The 15,660-nt window shown below is 43.9% G+C and overlaps 1 protein-coding gene across 2 annotated transcripts; it reads right to left on the reverse strand.

The window, feature by feature from the left end:
* Window positions 1–637: 637 nt before the first annotated feature.
* Window positions 638–14,247, reverse strand: apeh1 (acylaminoacyl-peptide hydrolase 1). Of its 2 annotated transcripts, none has more exons than XM_021566962.3 (23): window positions 13,339–14,247; window positions 12,396–12,525; window positions 12,183–12,309; window positions 12,017–12,104; window positions 11,576–11,651; window positions 10,150–10,241; window positions 9,923–10,000; window positions 9,684–9,821; window positions 9,489–9,580; window positions 9,345–9,385; window positions 9,149–9,270; window positions 8,981–9,041; window positions 8,795–8,892; window positions 8,643–8,694; window positions 8,408–8,496; window positions 8,091–8,229; window positions 7,832–7,915; window positions 7,538–7,618; window positions 6,408–6,496; window positions 2,697–2,887; window positions 2,071–2,173; window positions 1,807–1,913; window positions 638–1,328 (listed from the first exon to the last, which is right to left on the reverse strand). In XM_021566962.3, the coding sequence occupies exons 1-23, from the start codon at window positions 13,348–13,350 to the stop codon at window positions 1,223–1,225; spliced, it is 2,196 nt and encodes a 731-aa protein (XP_021422637.1). In that variant the 5' UTR covers window positions 13,351–14,247; the 3' UTR covers window positions 638–1,222. The 2 variants fall into 2 exon arrangements, with proteins under 2 accessions (XP_021422637.1, XP_021422636.1); XM_021566961.3 differs by having other exon boundaries at window positions 12,396–12,636; window positions 13,339–13,819.
* Between the last annotated feature and the right edge of the window lie 1,413 nt (window positions 14,248–15,660).

Below are 15,660 nucleotides of genomic sequence, written 5' to 3' on the forward strand. Positions count from 1 at the left end.
TATTAATAAGAAATGTGTGGAGTGGTTGAAAAAACGAGTTTTAATGACTCCAACCTAAGTGTATCAAGACATCAGTCAGGAAGTTAAAGCTTGAGTGCAAATGGTTCTTCCCAAAGGACAATGACCCCAAGCATACTTCCAAAGTTGTGACAAAATGGCTTAAGGACAACAAAGTCAAGGTATTGGAGTGGCCATCACAAAGCCCTGACCTCAATCCCATAGAAAATTTGTGGGCAGAACTGAAAATGCTTGTGCCAGCAAGGAGGCCTACAAACCTGACTCAGTTACACCAGCTCTGTCAAGAGGAATGGGCCAAAATTCACCCAACTTATTGTGGGAAGCTTGTGGAAGGCTACCCGAAACGTTTGACCCAAGTTAAACAATTTAAAAGGCAATGCTACCAAATACTAACTGAGTGTATGTAAACTTCTGACCCACTGTGAATGTGATGAAAGAAATGAAAGCTGAAATAAATCACTCTCTCTAATATTCTGCCATTTCACATTCTTAAAATAAAGTGGTGATCCTAACTGACCTAAAACAGGGAATTTTTACTAGGATTAAATGTCAGAAATTGTCAATTGTAAAAAACTGTAAACTTCCAACTTCAACTGTATAAAAAAAAAAGAAAGAGATGTTTTATAGCCAAAACATGTTTTATTGATAGAATCATTAGAGAAAGATCCCTGGTTGTTACAATCAATATAAAGCATCTGCAACCCTGGAAAGCACCATCAGAATGAAGGTAATGAGTAGAATGTGTAGTGGAGACCTTTCACCAGGTGTTACCGTTACTTGGTCCATAATGTTTAGCTCAAGTACTTTCATTCTCTTCATATTATGATCACAACTTAGATGATGAAACTATACGGCTGTTTAGTATCTTTCTAAATAAAAAGGTATTCGATCATTTTTGAACGGCCCTTGTTAAATCATAGGTGAAACCGTTTCATGGAGAAACGTTGAAAATAAGGATTAGTGTTGCTAAATTACAGGCAAAATCAATGTGTTTCAACAGTTTCATATTTGATATAGGACAAGAACTTGCCATCATTCAGAAGGTGTAATTCCAAAGCTATAAACTGATGCAGATGATCTAATCACAGATGACTTAGTGCAGGTAGCCTACAGTACCCTCACGCCGTTATTATACAGATTAACATCCTGTTGTTAGCATGCTAGAGCTAACAACAGGGTTAGCATGCTATCGCTAATGGTATCGTCACAGAGACAGGTGCTGGGTCATCCAGAGAGCGATGTTCATGAAGCCATCAGACTCCGCGTCCACCTTGGACAGGGAGTGGTTGTTCTCAGGGTACCATAGCAACCTGAAAGAAAGGCATCCAGGCGGAGTTAAGAAACTAGTCAGCAATGCAATGCATGAAGTAAACAACAACTTCGGGCTGACAAGAAAGACCAACTAAGAAAGACCATGGAAGCGTGAGGCTCTGTGTCGGTGCTGCAGCTATCACGTTTATAGGAGATTGAAGCTCACACATGCACATGCAAAGATACTGTGTAATACTGAGTGCATTATCTTGCATAGCATTCATCTGATGTTCATCCCACTGCTCGTGGCAACGTCAAATCACTGAGTCTCAGTTTAAGACAGTATCTTTTTTTTTGTTGTTTGTTTTACAAATAGGAAGAGAAAAATCTGTCTTTGGCAAGCACCCCCATTAACTGGTTAGCTGTTGATTACCTTTACTTATCGCATACGAAGTACTTCACTGTCTTTATTCTGATATGTGACCACCACACCACTAAATACTACATTACCCAGCAGCACAAGGGCAGTCTACTCACCGCACTGGGACTTGTAGTGCCTTCAAGGCTCTGTAGTACTCAATCCCCTGCTTAGGGGGCACACGCTTATCATCCTCTCCCAGAGTCAGCAACACAGGAGTCTTCACCTGAATGGCGACAACAGTCACATACATTGTTACAGTCAACACACAGACACAAGGCACAGAAAAACAATGGTAGAGAGACAGCAAAGCTTTTTTCACCTGCATTGGATCAAGTAAACAAACAGAATGTGAAACACACAGTCTGCTGGATAACACACACCTGTTTGACATGTTTGATAGGAGACTTGTTTAACATCTGCTCCCAGACTGCAGGGTCAGGCAGGCAATCTGTACTGTAGTTATAGCCAGCCTCCACCATACACCTGAAACACACCTACATGTTGGATAACCACACCTTATAGAGAAAAGAGAACAAAAAACTAATCGTATGGATTCTATCATATCTAGTTTCCCTTCTGGTGGTTTGAATTACCGACTGCCTCCTCTCCCTAGAGAGACACAGACAGACGACACATCCCGGCAAGCCTACACAACCCCCTAAGACTGAAGTGCGTATGTCTCTCTCTGTATCCACCAACCTGAAAGTAAATGTCATGGATGTCAAGCCTATGTGGTAATAACTAAGTAGGGCTGGGATGATGTCCTGGTACTGAAACAAAACATGAAGCGGACCGAACTTCTTTAGGAAAACATCCCTAATGTTGGAAACATGTTGTCATCCAGAGTCACATGTATTTAGTTTCCAAGCTATAGCACACAATATTTTACATACAGCAGGTTTTTAAAGGATTTTTTTGCCATGGAAAATATACTGTGATACTGGTATCGTCCCTATGAGTTAGTGGATGTTTGTGTGGGCATGGTAGTGAGAAAGAGTGACTGTACCAGTCTGGGATGTCGGTGCTCCCAATCATGGAGGCCAGGTTGATGACGGGGTTCCGAGCCACACAGGCCTTGTAGAACTCTGGGTACTGGCCAATTAGATGACAGGCCACGAATCCGCCGTGGGAACCCCCGGCAACCGCAACCTTCTGCTCGTCAAACGCCCCGCCCCTCAGAACACTCTCCACTGCAAACTAGAGCCAGAAACAACAGCATGATGAAAGAGAGGGAGGGTAGAGGGAGGGTAGAGGGAGGGTGAGAGAAGTGAGAGAGAGAAGTGAGAGAAAGTACGCAGGAGGAAGCAGAGTGGTCTGAGGGGAGATGACAGAGACTACAAAAGTACTGTGAAAATGAAACGTCAGTCAGACAGACTGATTCTAGGGCTGAATACTATAGACCAGGAATGCACAATATATCGGTGAACTTAGTGGAATCGGTCGATATTAGCTAAAACCGCCAACATCGGTATCAGCCGATGTCTAGTTTAACGCCGATCTGAAAAACCGATGTCAAAGCTACCGTACATACGTATATAACGTAGGTAGATGACGTGCATACCTATATAACGTAGGTAGATGAGGTACATACCTATATAACGTAGGTAGATGAGGTACATACCTATATAACGTAGGTAGATGAGGTACATACCTATATAACGTAGGTAGATGACCTACATACCTATATAACGTAGGTAGATGACCTACATACCTATATAACGTAGGTAGATGACGTACATACCTATATAACGTAGGTAGATGAGGTACATACCTATATAACGTAGGTAGATGACCTACATACCTATATAACGTAGGTAGATGACGTGCATACCTATATAACGTAGGTAGATGACCTGCATACCTATATAACGTAGGTAGATGACCTACATACCTATTTAACATAGGTAGATGACCTACATACCTATATAACGTAGGTAGATGAGGTACATACCTATGTAACGTAGGTAGATGAGGTACATACCTATGTAACGTAGGTAGATGACCTACATACCTATATAACATAGGTAGATGAGGTACATACCTATATAACGTAGGTAGATGACCTACATACCTATATAACGTAGGTAGATGACCTACATACCTATATATCGTAGGTAGATGAGGTACATACCTATATAACGTAGGTAGATGACCTACATACCTATGTAACGTAGGTAGATGAGGTACATACCTATATAACGTAGGTAGATGAGGTACATACCTATATAACGTAGGTAGATGACCTACATACCTATATAACGTAGGTAGATGAGGTACATACCTATATAACGTAGGTAGAAGACCTACATACCTATATAACGTAGGTAGATGAGGTACATACCTATATAACGTAGGTAGATGACCTACATACCTATATAACGTAGGTAGATGAGGTACATACCTATGTAACGTAGGTAGATGACCTACATACCTATATAACGTAGGTAGATGACCTACATAGCTATATAACGTAGGTAGATGAGGTACATACCTATATAACGTAGGTAGATGAGGTACATACCTATATTACGTAGGTAGATGACGTGCATACCTATATAACGTAGGTAGATGAGGTACATACCTATATAGCGTAGGTAGATGAGGTACATACCTATATAGCGTAGGTAGATGAGGTACATACCTATATAACGTAGGTAGATGACCTACATACCTATATAACGTAGGTAGATGAGGTACATACCTATATAACGTAGGTAGATGAGGTACATACCTATATAACGTAGGTACATGACGTAATAACGCCACGTAAAATGTTGTGCTACACGTGCAACACAGCATTCCTAACCTAGCCCACAATGTCTGCTGTGTGGATCGAGCAGCCAACTAGTCCAGCAGTCATTTGAAATGGAATTCATTGCTCTTGACAATCAACCGATCTCTGTCTTGGGTGATTGTTGGCGTTCTCGCCGACTGGTCGAGCACCAGTACACACTACCAAGTGCGCCATTTTTCCCAGATGTTGCCCTACCGGAGTTACACAGTAATAGCGTCACTGCGATTAGCTTCACGACTGACATTTGGACCAGCGATGTCAGCCCCATGAGCGTGACGAGTCTGACAGAACAGTGGGTCCACGAGGATTTCGTACTGAGGAAAGCCGTATTGCTCAGAATGTGCTGGTTCTCATACCGCTGCTGTCATTTCAACGGCATTTGAGAACATGTCTGAAACATGAACACACTCCTGGCTCCATTTGAACAACTGACTGGAGAAATAAGCTCATCAACTGTGTCTGCAGCAGACGTGATGCCCTCTATCATGGCATTGGAACGATCAACAGAACAGCAGACGTGATGCCCTCTGTCATGGCATTGGAACGATCAACAGAACAGCAGACGTGATACCCTCTGTCGTGGCATTGGAACGATCAACAGAACAGCAGACGTGATACCCTCTGTCATGGCATCAAAACGATCAACAGAACAGCAGACGTGATGCCCTCTGTCATGGCATTGGAACGATCAACAGAACAGCAGACGTGATACCCTCTGTCGTGGCATTGGAACGATCAACAGAACAGCAGACGTGATGCCCTCTGTCATGGCATCAAAACGATCAACAGAACAGCAGACGTGATACCCTCTGTCATGGCATTGGAACGATCAACAGAACAGCAGACGTGATGCCCTCTGTCATGGCATTGGAACGATCAACAGAACAGCAGACGTGATGCCCTCTGTCGTGGCATTGGAACGATCAACAGAACAGCAGACGTGATGCCCTCTGTCATGGCATCAAAACGATCAACAAAACTGCAGACGTGATGCCCTCTGTCATGGCATTGGAACGATCAACAAAACAGCAGACGTAATGCCCTCTGTCGTGGCATTGGAACGATCAACAGAACAGCAGACGTGATACCCTCTGTCGTGGCATTGGAACGATCAACAGAACAGCAGACGTGATGCCCTCTGTCATGGCATTGGAACGATCAACAGAACAGCAGACGTGATGCCCTCTGTCATGGCATTGGAACGATCAACAGAACAGCAGACGTGATGCCCTCTGTCGTGGCATTGGAACGATCAACAGAACTGCAGACGTGATGCCCTCTGTCATGGCATTGGAACGATCAACAGAACAGCAGACGTGATGCCCTCTGTCATGGCATTGGAACGATCAACAGAACAGCAGACGTGATGCCCTCTGTCATGGCATTGGAACGATCAACAGAACAGCAGACGTGATGCCCTCTGTCGTGGCATTGGAACGATCAACAGAACAGCAGACGTGATACCCTCTGTCGTGGCATTGGAACGATCAACAGAACAGCAGACGTAATGCCCTCTGTCGTGGCATTGGAACGATCAACAGAACAGCAGACGTGATACCCTCTGTCGTGGCATTGGAACGATCAACAGAACAGCAGACGTGATGCCCTCTGTCATGGCATTGGAACGATCAACAAAACAGCAGACGTGATACCCTCTGTCGTGGCATTGGAACGATCAACAGAACAGCAGACGTGATACCCTCTGTCGTGGCATTGGAACGATCAACAGAACAGCAGACGTGATGCCCTCTGTCATGGCATTGAAACGATCAACAGAACTGCAGACACAGGCTGTGAACAAGCAATTCGGTGGCATTCACTCTTTACTGTGTAGGCCAGAAATGTAATATCGGTTCATCACTACTATAGACTATTAAGCCACACAGTGATCTGAAAAGACTGGTGTAACTCATGTTTCTGTACCTGAACATCCTTGACGTCTTGAGTGCCCACATTACCAGGTAGAGAGAGGATACTGTCCTGGCCGTAGCCTATAGAGCCGCGGTAGTTCACTGAAAGGACACAAGTGAGGTACAAGTGAACATTTCAACCCCCCAACAGCTTCCCCTGTTGTCACTAATCTTGCTCAAACAGAAATGTTTTTTTTGTTTGAATGGAGCTATTTGTAAGTCACTCCCAGAAAATGATTTTGAGGTAGGGTGGCATTTCACCTTCAGCCCCACTCTCCCCTACACACTCAGATTGCAGAGCGCTAACGTGCTTAACGATGCCGTCGCTGTAAAAATTCCCTCCCTATGGCACTTATAACTTGAATGTGCCTCAAGAGGAATATTCCTCTCACAGAACACACAACAAGCAGACTAGGTAAATAGATAAACTATTCTATGAGGTTGTCAGATTTATTTGATTCATTACTTGATTTGCTTGCAGAGGAAAAGTAAATGTGGACTGTTGTAGCATCTTCAACGTGCACCTCGGCAGAAATATGATTTGGCCATGGCGTAGCGTGACGACTGCAATGGAAAGACTGTTACCGTGTCCATGTTAAAACACCATAATAAGCTACGTCTGTGATCCCTGGCAGCAACACTGACTACCTGCTCCTGTAGCTAGTTTCCTGGATTCAACACACTGGCTCGGTGTAGACAATATGGTTTGGGGAAAAGGCTGTCAATCAGAACGTCTGTGTATACCATCCTGATGCAGTACAAAATTCTAACAAATAAACAAACAAAAAAAGACATTGAGTGCGGACCCAACTTTAATAATCGGCCTGTGGCTTGGTGATCTCTCCCCTAACCCCTAACCCATCCCACTGGGCACAGACACCAGTTCCACATCTAGTTTGGATTTACATTCGATTGAGTTGTCTACTAACGTGAATTCAAATGGATAAAAACTAAAAAAATGACCAACTCATTGGTTCAAAAAAAAAAAAAAATGAGACAAAAACATGAAATTCCTTCACATTGATGACTTTTTGCAAAGCCAATCAGTTTCCCACAATGATTCAACGTCACCACATGGTTTCCACGTCAAGACTTTCAATCTGTTATGCAGGTAGAGACATAATAAACCGTAGCTCTACTCACCCAGTAGGATAGCAAAGCCCATCCTGCACAGCACTGAGGAGGAGAGCAGCCAGTCTGCTACAATCACAGAGTGAGGACCACCTGAGAGAGAGAGAGAGAGAGAATGTAGCTACACACTCACAAACACAACAAGTGTTTCCCCTAGGTACAGATCTAGGATCAGCTTCCCTTCCCCCATCCATAACCGTTAGAGGGGGAAATTCCAAACTGACCCAAGATCAGCATCTATGAGCAACTTCACCCTACTCCCCACAACCAAGCAGGGGCACACACACTATAAGGTGTGTAACTTACCATGTGGGGTGACTATGAGTGGCAGTTTCACTCCCTCCTTCACATCCTTTGGTTTCAGCAGGAGGGCGTCAAAGTCCAGACCAGCTACATAACAAGGATAATATTACATCTAATTTGATTTGTCACATACACACGTTTAGAAGATGTTATTGCAGGTGTAGCGAAATGCTTGTGGATTCAGACACATAGGAGAGGATTTACTGATAATTGACATGCTAGAGAGAAAAAAGTCCAACTGTCACAGAGTGGATGTTCTTACGGTATTGGCTGTTGTCCTGCTCTGGGGGCGGGGTGAAGTTGAGGATCTGCCAATCGATATCTGGCTGGGTCTGAGAGTCCTCCAGCACGACCCAGTCCACCTCCTCACGAGAACCACACAGTGGCAGGAAGCCCACCCTCTAGCCACAGAAAATTAGGTAATTAATAACAATAGACAATGGGCATTAAGCAGACGTTACTATAAACGACTCATCCAAAGCGAGACATTTCAATAATGTGTCTATTTTACTGCAAAGCATTGTCAAGTAAAACATTACGTTTATGGAGTATGTATATGTGTGGGTGTGTCTACATTACCAGGCTGGGGGGGCAGTTAGGGGAAGACCAGCTGACCACCATCAGGTTTCTCTCGATGGTCAGCAATGACCAGCTGCCCCCTGGAGACTCTACAGGGGAACACAACCACAACAACAACGTTAGGACGCCAATCAGAATGTTAGAACAGCAACAACAGCCCTACAGCTTTACAACTCAGAGACAGTATTTGTCAGTGGACTGACTAGGGGGCAGGGGACTGTGTGACCCCACTCACTTGATGTCAGAGAGGTGACGCTCCCTGTGGTCGTTTCCACCAACAGCAGATCCTACAGGAGACAAAACATGTCAATATGATTCCATTGCGGCCATACATATGGCATAATTTATTCTGCTAATTATCTCTGATAAGTGTCTAGGGGTGGTTACCTTGCGGCTGCCCTGTGGACAGGAGACCAGGATGCGCTGGCTGTCAGCTGACCAGCACAGAGGAGACAGAGACGAGCTGTAGATCCCGGCAAAGCCATCTTGAACACACAAACAGTTAGGATAAACAGAATACACTCGCAAAGTACCTGTAATTATATTAACAAATTCTACTAAAGGTTTCCTTACCCTCCCTGGGTCTCTTTACCACGTCCACCACCACAGAGGTCCTCTTGGTGTACCAGTCATACTGTAACACACAGACAACTCAACACATGAGCTATATTCCAACAGTATTCAAATCATTTCTCTAATTGGGAGCAGTTGGATATGTTTTCGTCTTTCTTGCTCACTCACCATGCAAAGCCTGCTACACTGCTGGTGAGGTCCATAGACAGCACACTCCAGGTAGATAATCCTGCACTGGTCTGGGCTGAGCTTGGGGGAACACACAGCACTGGAGCCTGATGAAAGCTGCTCTGAGAGAGAGAAACACAAACAGACTTCTAGAAAATACTATGGTCATGTATAGCTCAGAGTGAAATACACTTACCACACTGTCCCCCAGTCAGGTCAACATAGAACAAGGAGGACCTGAATTAGAAAACACAGGGAGGGAGTGAGTGAGAGGCCTTTACTGGATTTAAGAGCTGCTACTTATAACCACCACTCTGATCTGACCAATCACAGTGCTCACCTGCGGTTGGGCGAGTATTTGAGGCCCAGTCTGAAGGGCTCATGCCACCAGCCCACAAACACCACGCCTGTGTCACTCGGAGCCCAAAACGCCTGGGGACACAAGTTATAACACTGGTACAGCACATATATACATTGCAACACACAGAAATGGCACCCAGCAACACACACACACACACACACACACACAACTGACCTGGCCTGGCGAGATGTTATCTGGGACTCCCTCTAGCACAGAGACGTTGCTACCCTCGATGTCCAACACACACAGCACAGGTGAACTCTTACTGACCAAGGTCTCCCCCCAGTCCTCGTAAAACACAAACTGCTCCCCCTGCAGGACGGGAGGAGCAAACACAGTATGGTGAACCAAGACGTTTTAGTTAAAAGCAGGGGGTCAGTCAATGGAACAGTTTATCATTGGATCCTCCTTACCTTTGTAGTCTCCTCCTCCTTGCCCATTTTCACCCCCTCCTCTTCATCAGCAAGAGAACAGGACTCAGGAGACACTGACTGTATAGTAGAGATGGAAGGGGTTAACAAATAGACCAAGTGAGGAAATCGCTAACACATTTTGCAGTGAAGTTCATTAGCACTGCATTGTGAGAGTGCATTGTGCTCATTTTTAAACTTTAGGTGCGTGTGTGTTTTGAAGGCCAGACCTGGAAGAAGGACTCTGCCTTGAGTCTCTTTCTCTCAGCCACATACAGCAAGTGAGTTTCAGAGTGGGACCACACCAGGCAGCCAAACTGGTCTGGGAACAGATATAAATGAACAGGTGGGTCAACCAAAGAATGTGCCTGATATACTTTGGTGTTAAGTCCTTCCCACGCTGTACATCAGATTCAGTATTTTATGACTATTACATGTCACACTGTGAGATGTTACCAAATTAATATATTGCCATCAACCTGGCCATATTGTAGGATTTGCTTCAGTTCCCTCATCACATTCTGTGATTGGCTTGCAAGGCTACGTAGGCTGATGTAGGCTACGTAGGCTGATGTAGGCTACGTAGGCTGATGTAGGCTACGTAGACTGATGTAGGCTACGTAGGCTGATGTAGGCTACATAGGCTGATGTAGGCTACGTAGGCTGATGTAGGCTACGTAGACTGATGTAGGCTACGTAGACTGATGTAGGCTACGTAGACTGATGTAGGCTACGTAGACTGATGTAGGCTACGTAGACTGATGTAGGCTACGTAGACTGATGTAGGCTACGTAGACTGATGTAGGCTACGTAGGCTGATGTAGGCTACGTAGGCTGATGTAGGCTACGTAGGCTGATGTAGGCTACGTAGGCTACGTAGGCTACGTAGACTGATGTAGGCTACGTAGACTGATGTAGGCTACGTAGACTGATGTAGGCTACGTAGACTGATGTAGGCTACGTAGACTGATGTAGGCTACGTAGACTGATGTAGGCTACGTAGACTGATGTAGGCTACGTAGGCTGATGTAGGCTACGTAGACTGATGTAGGCTACGTAGACTGCTGTAGGCTACGTAGACTGATGTAGGCTACGTAGGCTGATGTAGGCTACGTAGACTGATGTAGACTACGTAGACTGATGTAGGCTACGTAGACTGATGTAGGCTACGTAGACTGATGTAGGCTACGTAGACTGATGTAGGCTACGTAGGCTGATGTAGGCTACGTAGACTGATGTAGGCTACGTAGACTGATGTAGGCTATGTAGACTGATGTAGGCTACGTTAACTGCAGCGGTGGATTTGACAGGAGCACGTGCCAGCACCAGTAGGGCATGCCTCCCTCTATGCTTATGGGCGACTGAAGAGAGTTCAGAAAAGCAAAGTATGCATCTTAGAAATAATTCACACAAACTTTATATGTCCGAACTCCAAATCAAATCGGCTTCCTAAGAATAACAGTTGCTGTGGTATTATTTTGATTCAGCGATTTTCCCCAAGGCGTGTACATTTTGTCTGGGGCGGCCAAATCCTGGCATAAGACGGCACAAATGGTGCAGTCTGTTCGGGTCTTCAGGGAAAACAACAGTTTATTGTGTGCCAGTAACAGAAGAACTTCAGGAAGTCTCTCATATACAGAGACATTGGTGTCTCACCGTCTTCATAGACCTTGCCATGTTTCTTCAGGGCTGTCAGGTTGATGCTCTTCACTTTGATGTTCTTACTCCAGATCTGAGGGGTCACCGAATGGAGGAGGGGTCACCGAATGGAGGAGGGGTCAAAGGGAAAAGAGGGTCAGATGTCAATCAAAATGAGTGAAAGAGGTTTAGGATATAGATGCAGGAGGGTTGCCCCAACATAGGCACTTATCCAAGGTAAGTTGTGCAGACAGATGGAGAGAGAGAGAGAGAGACAGACAGAGAGACAGATAGAGAGACAGAGAGGAAGAGCGAGACAGATAGGAGAGAGAGAGGGAGAGAGAGACAGACAGAGACAGATAGAGAGACAGAGACAGATAGAGAGACAGAGAGAGACAGATAGAGAGACAGATAGAGAGAGAGAGACAGATAGAGAGAGACAGATAGAGAAACCCTAACCTCCAGAAACTGTTTGTCCTCTCCTTTGATGTTGCTCTCTCTCACCACCGCTTTCATGTCTCCTGATGGAGAGTCTTTACTCAGCAACCTGACACAGAGAAAACACTAAATCAACTACACACACACAGAACACACTCGTGTGTCAAACTGTCAAATGTCCACATACTCTCCCTTGATCTCTGTGCAGTTCCCTGAGGGTCCAGAGTAGACCACAGACTTGTCGTCGTGAAACACAATGTACTGCCGACAGAACTTGACATTCTCGTTCCTCTCCAGATCCCGCTGACTCCATTCTGGGGACACGGAATAAAAGGTATGAAAACCCACACAGACCGACGAACAGGGAGACACAGACAGACCGACGGACAGACACACACACCTGTGTAGATGTTGCTGTATTTTCCTCCATACTGCGATGTTATGACTGGCCCTACGTCAGCTCGGGTCAAGGAGGGAAACAGGCTCAACTCCCGGTAGAGTTTGGAGATGTCTTCCGGATTAGTCATTACCTTTCCACACACAACAGATGAGGAACTTGCACATCGAGTCAGGGATAAACAATGTCTCACAACCCGCATTGATGAGGTCATCTTTTACTGATGGTCTCTCTTGACCCTGGACTGAGACAATAGAGGTAGACTGGCTTGTTTACTAATTGCAATAGTCAGTGCAGCATGCAATTCCTCTGTCTCACTACATAAGCAACAATGAAATCATTATTAACACTGACAGGCTTTGTGACAAAACAAGATCCAAGGTTATCTAGCTCAGGAATATGACTCTTGTAGGTTACTGGCTAGTAAGTTCAGTAGCTATACAGTTGGCTGGCTAGCTAATTATTTTTTTAAATAACAGCCTCCTATCACTCCCTAATGAAAACTAATATTATTCTAGTTTTAAATGATTGTTTGTTTAGTTGAGCACGCTATATTCAACATAACTAGAGTTGCTTACTTGACTGACCAGGAAGTGCTTTCTGCGCGTCACCATAAGAAAGCTACCAGATAGCTAAACCGATGACTGCCTAATGCTACACCGCAGACATTATAGCCCGTATCTCTGCCTACACTAGCTGGAAAATAAATAGTTAGCATTTCAAATGCACTACACTAGCTGGAAAGAAAGATAGCGAACATACGGTAGCTACTTAAATTAGCTAGCTAACGTTCGTACATAATGGGAAGTTGGACAAGCAAGTAGCTAGGTTAGCAAGGTAGTACATAATGGGAAGTTGGACAAGCAAGTAGCTAGCTTTGTGTAAAAGCTCACATTAAATTGAAATAAACTGGAATGTAACACACTGATAGCTATTTAAAAGTTACCTGGGACTCCATCGCGGCTCTGACTGATCAACAGCTCTGCGTGTGGTCTCGTTTTCTCTGTGTTGTTAGGCAGGGTACACCAGGGTTGCCATGTCCCGGAATTTTCGTGTGAATCGGGAAAATTTGACAATGACTGCGTTGGATGGGAGCGGATCACTTTTGTCAAGTCGGTCACCTGGTTTCAGTGTGTTGCATTTTGGCAGTTGTGGAAAAAGTACCCAATTTTCATTCTTGAGTAAAAGTATAGATACCTTAATAGAAAGTCACTGAAGTAAAAGTGGAAGTAACCCAGTAAAATACTACTTGAGTAAAAGTCTAAAAGTATTTGGTTCGAAATACATTAAGTATCAAAAGTAAAAGTGTAAATAATTTCAAATTCCTTATATTAAGCAAAACAGATGGTGCCTTTTTCTTGTTTTTAAAATGTACAGATAGCCAGGGGCACTCTCCAACACTCAGACATAATTTATAAAAGATGCATGCATGTGTTTAGTAAATCTGCAAGTTCAGAGGCAGTAGGGATGACCAGGGACATTCTCTTGTTAATAAGTGTGTGAAATTGACAATTTTCCTGTCCTGCTAAGCATTCAAAAAATACCTTTGTGTGTCAGGGGGAAAAACAACGAATTAAATAGTACTTTAAAGTAGTTTTACTTAAGTACTTTACACCACTGCATTTTGGGGATACAGATTTTCGTTCTTCCGCCTATATATCGACAGCATGAACTTTACAAAAATCATGTGATCAAAGGTCATGAAATTTTGACTACAAGTTTCTGCAGTGGCTCTTCATCCTGAAGCTGTAGCGGACATGAGTCGGTCACGATCCCGTGACAAGGTAGCCCGCCTTCGAACTTCAAAATCAGTGTCTACCCTCAGCCTAAGAGAGCATTTCCTCTTTGTCACGTCAGTTGCGCCCGTGCGAGATTTAGGTTCATATCCTGCGTGTTAAACATAATGTGGGAGGGTCTATTGTGAACCAATCTTTAGTGTTTTTGTTTGACCCACACGAACGTGACCAAAGACATGACTACAACCGGAACCAACTTTGATATTTGAGGCGCTCTCTCTGATTAGACATACATACATACATACATACATACATATATGATTTTAGTTTGTGAGTGTATGCTATGGTTGTTGGAGACATGTTTATTTCGACATCATATATTTTTTTAAACACTGCCATCTGAGCTTGGCTGTTGGACGACCAAATTAGTGTCCTTCTTCGCAGATGCACCCACCCAGTATTGAATCCTCGACTTTCGTCTTCAGGTGGTTGCTTCAGCCTTACCACTTAAACAAGCCCATTGAGACGCACCTATCCAGGGTTGCCAGGTCAAGTTCAATTTCTACAAAATGATAACTAAACTCGCCCAAAACCCCGCTCAAAACCCCTGAAAACTAGCCCAACATGTTTTCATAGCAAAAGAGTTGCCCTATCTATACAATGAACCCATGTTTCCTTAGCGTTATCGAGCCAATTAAGAATATCATAGTAATGACATGAGAAACAAAATTTGGGTTAACCTCAAAATAATAATTATTGCAAGGTATGAGATAAAAAAAGGCATTTGAATATGTGGCAAGAGAAAATATTATTCTCCCTTATTAAACTCGGCAGATCATTTTCCATCAATGGATGTCAATTCAACTTGTCTGATTGCTATGATTATGCAATAAGGCACAAGGGGGTATGGCATATGGCCAGATGCAACGCAGAGTGCCTGGATACAGCCATTAGTGGTATATTGGCCATGTACCACAACCCCCGGCTGCCTTATTGCTATTATAAACTGGTTACCAATGTAATTAGAACAGTAAAAAGTTTTGTCATACCTGTGTTATATGGTCTGATGTACCACGGCTTTTAGCCAATCAGCATTCAGGGCTCAAACCAGGTTTAGAATTGTAAATAAATCCCCTTTGTGCATGTACATAACTATAGATAACTCCGACAGAAGAGTTTGAGTGATGAAAGTTGGACAGAGGATCTCGAAATCTCTGAGCAAGAAACACTTGGATGAACATAAAAAAACTAACGTCTAGGCTATTTTCTGGCAATTGTTCTGTTATTATGTGCCAGATGTTAAGACTGAAAATCTTTATAAATGGCCCATTTGCTAGACTGACTTGTCATTTCAATAGACAATCTATAGACTAAAATCTCGGTTTATGCCAAAATGTTGCCATAGTTTGCTTAGAGAAAGACATAGGCCTACGTCTCATTTAGGCCTACATCTAATTTAATATAGTCTACAGTAGCCTAGACAAGATTCAGGCAAGATGTAAACTGAACAATTTAGCATCTTTCTTAGTTAA

The sequence above is a fragment of the Oncorhynchus mykiss genome, chromosome 16, assembly GCF_057628025.1.
Source record: "Oncorhynchus mykiss isolate SJ-2025 chromosome 16, ASM5762802v1, whole genome shotgun sequence".
In the NCBI taxonomy this organism is placed as follows: domain Eukaryota; kingdom Metazoa; phylum Chordata; class Actinopteri; order Salmoniformes; family Salmonidae; genus Oncorhynchus; species Oncorhynchus mykiss.